At 51.5% G+C, this 7045-nt stretch overlaps 1 gene segment (V, D, J or C); it reads left to right on the forward strand.

Annotated features, from left to right (window-relative positions):
- Positions 1–2744, forward strand: LOC120392886. The segment is given in 2 exon segments: positions 1–276; positions 580–2744. Coding segments are annotated over 2 exon segments (336 nt in total).
- Positions 2745–7045: the final 4301 nt, after the last annotated feature.

The following is a 7045-nucleotide window of genomic DNA, read 5'->3' on the forward strand; positions in this document are numbered from 1 at the left end:
TTGCTCCGGCTGGGGAACCGGCCCAATGACTCTGATGGAACCCAATTAATCTGCACCAGTGGAGGACCAGGCCCAGTGCTCTCAGAAGGAAAACTTTCCCTCCCCCACCCACTTGAACAGGGTAAATGTACCGAGTTGCTTCCAGCCTGAAGGCCACCCCTAGAGGCTGAGCGGTGTCACAGCTTCATCTCATCCAGGTTCAGCTGCAGCCACTTCATTCTGCGGCTGAGTCCCTGACAATGAGCCTGGCCGCTTTGCTGCTGGTGCTGGCTCCAGGTATTCGAGGCTCTGCTCTGAGCAGGGAACCACGGGTTGGGATTTCCAGGCGGTTGGGGAATGGCTTTTCTGAAAGAAAGGCGCTCCGATACCACGGGGATGGGCGCCCGTGGGTGGACAGATGGACAGTGCAGAGGGGAGGATGGGCAGAGGGAAGGGTGGCTGGATGGACAGGCAGACAGTACAGAGGGAAAGGTGGATTTTCGTTCGCTTGTTTTCTCCTTTGTCTGCACAGAGGTGCATGTATTTTCCTGTCACTCCTGAGCAAGAAAACCTGGACTAAAACCAACCTTCTCCCTCCAGGCGCGTTGGCCCAATACACGGTGACCCAGGAGCCGTCCCAGGTCGCTGCCAAGGAAGGAGAATCCATCCAGCTCAACTGCTCCTACACGGGCACTGAGTACAGCGTGCATTGGTACCGCCAGCCCCAGGGGGGCCAGCCGCGGTTCCTGGCGCTCCTGTCCTCTAGTCACAGAGACACCCGAGAGAATTTCACCATGAGCCTGGACACCAAAACCAAAAGCAGCTTCTTGTACCTGAACAGCAGCCGCCTGGAAGACTCTGCTGTGTTTCTGTGCGCGCTGAAGCACAGTGCCAGGTGATCACAGGCAGCCCGTCACAAAACCCTGGGTGGGGGCAGGGCACACGGACCCGAGAGAGGAGACAAGCAGAAGTTAGAACAGACCAGAGGATATGAGCACAGAAGAGAAGAAAGGAAAGTAGACCAGAGTCGGCGAGAGGCAATAAGAATAAAATGGAACAGAAGAGAACACACGGGAACGGACCGGAACAGGAGCGATGTGAACAGAATAAAGGGGAGAGAAGAGAAGAGGAGTCAGTAATTTAAGGAAGAAACTTGAAGAATCAGCTGGAAAATTATAGACATTTTCACCTCTTTTGTCTTCCCCAATTGCCTGGATCTGTGGTTTTATATGAAAAATGGCTTCCTTGTCCCACAACACTAGCAGATGGGGAAGCATTCCCTGGGGAGACAACACAGGAACTCAGTCATTCCAATGCGATTTTCTCTGTTGTTCGGGTCAGACACTGTCAGACTGGTAACATGCACTCAGACATTCTCACATACAGCCACTCACAGGACACACTCGCACATGTTCTCTCTCTCTCTCTCACACAGACACACACATATACACACTTGCACAGACAAACACACTCTCCTCACCTAGACTCACACGCACAAATAGATTCTAGCACACAGTCAGAAACCTATACACTGAAATCACACACGCACACTCTCTGATATATATCCCCCATCATACACACTCAGAAATATAGATATCTATGCATCCACACCATCAGTCACACACACACACTTCATCTCAGAGTCAAAGAGATCCATACACCCTCTTAGATGATAATATCTTTGATTGGATCAGCTTCTGTTGGGGAGACAAGTTTTCCAGTTACACGGAGCTCTTCCTCCACTGGGAAGCGTGTCTCTCACCAGCAGAAGTTGCTCCACTGAAAGATATGACCTGACCCACCTTGTTCCTCCAATAGTGTGGGACCACCACAGCTACAAGAACACGGCACACTCCTAGATAAACAGCCTGTCCCCCCGAATGCATCCCACACACAGAGAATTTCCTGTGTCAGACGTAGATCTCTCGGCAAAGGGACCCAGTCCTGCCAGGGTCTGACAGACCCCACAGCACCCATGAACTTCCTTCTCCTGCCAGGTATTACTCCCTTTTGTACCCAGTCTTTGTTATTCTCTCTATCACACACACAGACACTTCCCCCCTCACCCTCAGGCAGGATTTAAGAGCTTGGCGTCCCTTGGTATTTTACAAGCAAAGAACTGAGTTTACGCCAGTCCCATCTCTTCCTGTCAGCTCTACTGAGCACAACAGACACGTGCAGTTTGTAAAACTCCATCTGTTTCCTGCTGGCTCATCTCCAGCCCTCCACTGTAAGGGGACTTCCAGCCAAACGCCCGCCCCTCCCTGGGCGTGACGTCCGCTGGCCTCCCTCGCCCTGTTTTCCCCACACCAGGTCCCAGGCGGTTCCCCGCAGCTCATGATATTAAGGATCACAGGTGGCTGGGAACAGGGAGATTCCTTCACCGGGTCCTTGGAAACCACCCACCGGTGCAGCTCGCTCAGCTTCCCCAGCAGCCAGCCTGGGCCCTCAGCCGTGTACTTGCACTAGTACAAAACCCACTGCAGCCTGTCAGGGAGGTGGGTGTGCGCGTGCGTGCAAAGACTTGTAGAGCCCTCGGGCCTGTGTGGGAAACGATTTTACTCTCAGCGCTCACATGCCACGGAGATGAGTGTCAGCACAACAGATAGTGCAGCAAGAGGGAGGGATGGACAAAGCAGCGGGCAGGGTGGCTAAATGGATGCATAGACAGAGGTGCAGCAGGAAATCTAGCTAGCTATTTAGATACTGGGTCAGGAAAGCGAGGGAGCTCGATAATGAAGCATGAAGACTGCAAAGAACGAGAAGAGACATTTTTCCTTCCTCCACATTCTAATAACCAAACACTCAAATATAAGATCGTTTTGAAGAAGTCGCTGTCATTGAAGACACAGCAGGAAACATCACTTCCTTGTGTAGAAGTAGCCTGCGACATTTATACTTGCGGATTATTCATCCAGACACGTGAAATCAATTTAAGAACATAAGAATGGCCATACCGGGTCAGTCCAAAGGTCCATCTAGCCCAGTATCCTGTCCACTAACAGTGCCCAGTGCCAGGTGCCCCAGAGGAAATGAACAGAACAGGGAATCAGCAAGTGACCCATCCCCTGTCACAGGTTACATTTCAGGGGAGGGAAAAGGCTCCTCTTCAGCATTTTGCGCCATTATTATAATAAGCCCTGTGGCCAGGTCTGTCTGTAGTCCCGTGGGCCATTCACATGGCGCTGTAAAGCCGTGTAGCCCCAGCAAGGATGCGAATTTGAAAGAGGCCCCCGCTCTTCCCCACAACCCATCTGTGTCTGGAAGCCAGGCTCCGCCCACCCACAGCACCCACTTGCTCAGAGCAGTTCTACGAAGTGACTCCTTGGGACTCATTTCCCAGCTGTGTTAGGCTACCCGGAGCTGCCGCCAGTGGGTACCAAAGAGGCTCCTAGTTCAGGAGGCGGAGCTGGTAAATTTGCCCCAGAGGAAGAAGTAAATCTACCTGCGAGGGGGCTGAACCTTTTGTACTGAACGGGGAACACCCGGCGATACAGCTTCTTTGCTGAGGGACAATGGGGAGACCCTGGCAGCTGTTCCCACGCCTGCTGCTACTGCTGGTGAACATTCCCTGTAAGTCTGGGGGAAGGAAACGCCACAGAAGACGCTGAACGTGATGGTGGATATAAGAGCACAAGGACTAATTCCCTGACTCTCCCTTTGCTTTGCTAATCAGGCACCGTTCTCTGTACTGGGTGGGGATACAGGACTCCTGGGTTCAATTCCCAGCTCTGGCCTGCTGGAGTTCCTTCCCCTTTCTGTGCCTTAGTTTCACCTCCCACCCTTTGCTTGGCTATTTAATCTGTAAACTCTTTGGGGTAAGGGCTGTTTCTTATTATTGTGCCTTTTGGAATCTCACAGCCAGCAATAATCTAGGGCTAACCCCCTAACCCCAACCCCTAACCCCAGATTATGGCTATCTAGGAATACAGCAATATAGGGAAATAGCAGTGGTGGACCAGATGCAAAGCCCCTGGAAATGAAGAGAAACTCTCCTGGGCTTTGCATCCGGCCAGTGTGTGAACGGGGGAGAGGTGCCCTGTCATCTATGGGGCGTGTCTTTTCTCTTCTGCCCACAGGGGGGAGCTGCCAGGCCGAGGTGCACCAGAACCTGTCTGCGGTCACTTGGGAAGGGCAGAACGGCAGCATCTCTTGCCACTACACGGCGAGCAATTTCTGGAATTTGCAGTGGTTCAGGCAGCTGCCCAGAGGCCAGCCTGTCTCCCTGCTGATTCTGGTGTCCGATGGGAAACAAACCAAGGAGCCCAACCTCACCGCGGAGCTCGACAAGGGGAGGCGGCTGAGTTCCCTGCACATCAGAGAATCACAGCTGGGAGACGCAGCTACCTACTTCTGCGCCGTGGCGACACAGCGACACAGGAGCACTGGCAGCCTGTGCAAAAACTCCCCAGCTAGAGGGTAACTGTCAGGCTGGCTGGCGGCACAACACCACCACCTACTTCTTACACAGTGCATCTCTGAGTGTGCTTCGCCTTCCTTGTCATGATCAGACCCCAGCACCCTGGTGAGGCAGGGCAGTGCGAGGATCCCCATCGCACAGGCCAAGAGCTGAGACAGAGAGAGGCTGAGGAGGGAATGCACTTCGGGAATACCTGTTAGGGAAAGACCTCGAAGGTAGTGGCCCTCAACCTTTCCAGACTAGGGTTCCCCTTTCAGGAGTCTGGTTTGTCTTCTGGACCCCCCAAATATCACCTCACTTAAAAACTACTTGCTTACAAAAATCAGACCTAAAAATACAGAAGTGTCCCAGTCACACTAGTACTGAACAATGGTTGACTTTCTCATTTGTACCATATAATTATAAAATAAATCAGTTGAAATATAACTACTGTACTTACATTTCAGTGCATAGTATATAGAACAGTATGAACAAGTCATTGTATGAAATCTTAGTTTGTACTGGCTTGGCTTGTGCTTTTTCTGTAGCCTGTTTAAAACTAGGCAAATCTCTAGATGAGTTGATGTATCCCCTGGAAGACCTCCGTGTACCCCCAGGGGTCCATGTACTCGGGACCTGGTTAAGAACCACTGGTCTAAGGAGCCTGAAGGTTTGGAGGGAGGAAGGAAATTAAAAGATAAAATATAAAAACAAATGAACAGGGAGAAAATAAAAGAAAAAAGAGATGGGTGGATTTATAGATACAGAGAGAGAGGGACAGGCAGCCAGACATAAGAAACAGAAACGGAGATTCAAAAAAGTACTCCAGTGGCACAAAATAGCCCCCTTTCTTGGGGGACCATTAGACACTGAGGATTAAATCGAGACTGATCTCCGATTGCCACAGACTACGCCTCTACAACACAAGGCTGAGACAGCGGCAGAGTGTTTGTGCATAGCTGGCACTGCCCATTCCCATGGAGCCCAGCTCTGGGGATCACCCCTTTGTCCAGGGGGAGGCAAGTTAGACTGTTAAACCCAGCGAAAAGGGACCTATTTAACACAGACACAAAATATACCAACAGTGACAACCACAGGGGGATTCACTTCAGTGTGTACGTCTCTGGCCAGGAGGGGGCAGCATTTCTAACGAAGAGGAAGGAGATTGAAGTCAATAAAGTTGCACCTGTGTATTGTCTCTGTGCCCGGCAGAGGGCAGCTTTTCCCATAAGACACCAGAGGCAAAGGGTTACTCCAGGGCATGGTTCTGTTTTTTTGAGACTAGGGGTTTGTCCCTGATTGGCTGGGCTCATTAATGTGTCTGATTCCTCCAGCAAAGAGGGCTGCAGACAGATTCTGCATTGCTGTCCCGGAGGCAGGGAAAAGCACCATCCCTTGGCCTCAGTGCGCTGAGGGGTAACCCGGAGCAGCAATGAAGAGGCAGCTGACACCCTTGTCAGTGATACTGTCCATTCAGTTCTACTGTAAGTGTAGGGGGAGTTTGTCTGTCTAGACTGTGAGTGTCTCAGGACGGGGCTTTTCCCCATGGTGTCCGTGCAGTGCCCGGAGTAACAGGGATCTCAGGTCCTGGGGGTCTCTGCGGAGTCCGGCACAATGCCCCTCCCCCAGCTCACTTCAGTTCTATTATATGTTTGTGGAGGTTTTGTCTGTTGAGCTCGGGGGGACAGGAATTGTCTTGTATTCTGTGTCTCTGCAGCGCCTGGCACAAAGGGCTCTGATCTCAGCTGGGTCTCCAGGTGCTATAATAATAACTCATAGAGTTTAACGCCGGCAAGGCTCTAATCTGACCTCCTGTGCACCGAACAGGCCACAGAGTTGCACTGAATTACTCCAGTATTGAGATAATAATAATGTGGGGATGAGGAAGGTCTGGTGCTTTAGCCACTAGATGTGAGCTCATTTCCTGGCTCCGCCAGAGACTACCTGACCTTGGGCAAGTGACTTAGGCTTGGATTTTGGAAGGAGACCAACAGATTCAGGTGCCTGAATCCCATTGAAACTGCAATATACGTTGAGTGCCTGGCTCCTATGGAAACCCCCTCCCTGACCGCTCGGTGCCTCAGTTCCCCAGAGCAGGAAGCTGAATTCACCCAGCAGTGCTAGTCCCTGATGACCTAAGAGGCCTCTCCATTCCCCAGGAGATGCTGTGCTGAACATCACAGGAACGGAGCAGGCACTCAGCTGCTGCTTATCAGGGTAGGTTTGTTGTCTTTGATGGAGCCACACAGATTTACACCAAGGCCCAGAATATTAAGAGATTCTGATTTATTTTGGCTGAAGAAGAAACAGTGATAAGGAGCAACCACTGGGGAAGATGAGGGGCTGATTAGAACAGAACAAGCTCATCTGTTGCTTCTCCATTTGCCTTTGTCTACAGGGGTGAGCTGCCAAATTAAAGTGGATCAGAGTCCTCCATCTCTGATCAGATCCCAAGGGGAGATCTCCATTCTGACCTGCAGCTACTCAGGAACAGTGTCCTACGTACACTGGTACAGGCAGTTTCCTGGGGAAAGTCCTGCCTTCCTGCTGAGCCTGTATAAGGATGGGAATGTTACCCAGGGGCCAAATTTCATAGCAGAGCTCTTGAAAGGGGAGAGACGGAGCCATCTACACATCGACGGTTCTCAGCTCGCCGACTCAGCCGGC

This window comes from Mauremys reevesii, unplaced genomic scaffold (genome assembly GCF_016161935.1).
Source record: "Mauremys reevesii isolate NIE-2019 unplaced genomic scaffold, ASM1616193v1 Contig121, whole genome shotgun sequence".
Classification (NCBI taxonomy): Eukaryota; Metazoa; Chordata; order Testudines; family Geoemydidae; genus Mauremys; species Mauremys reevesii.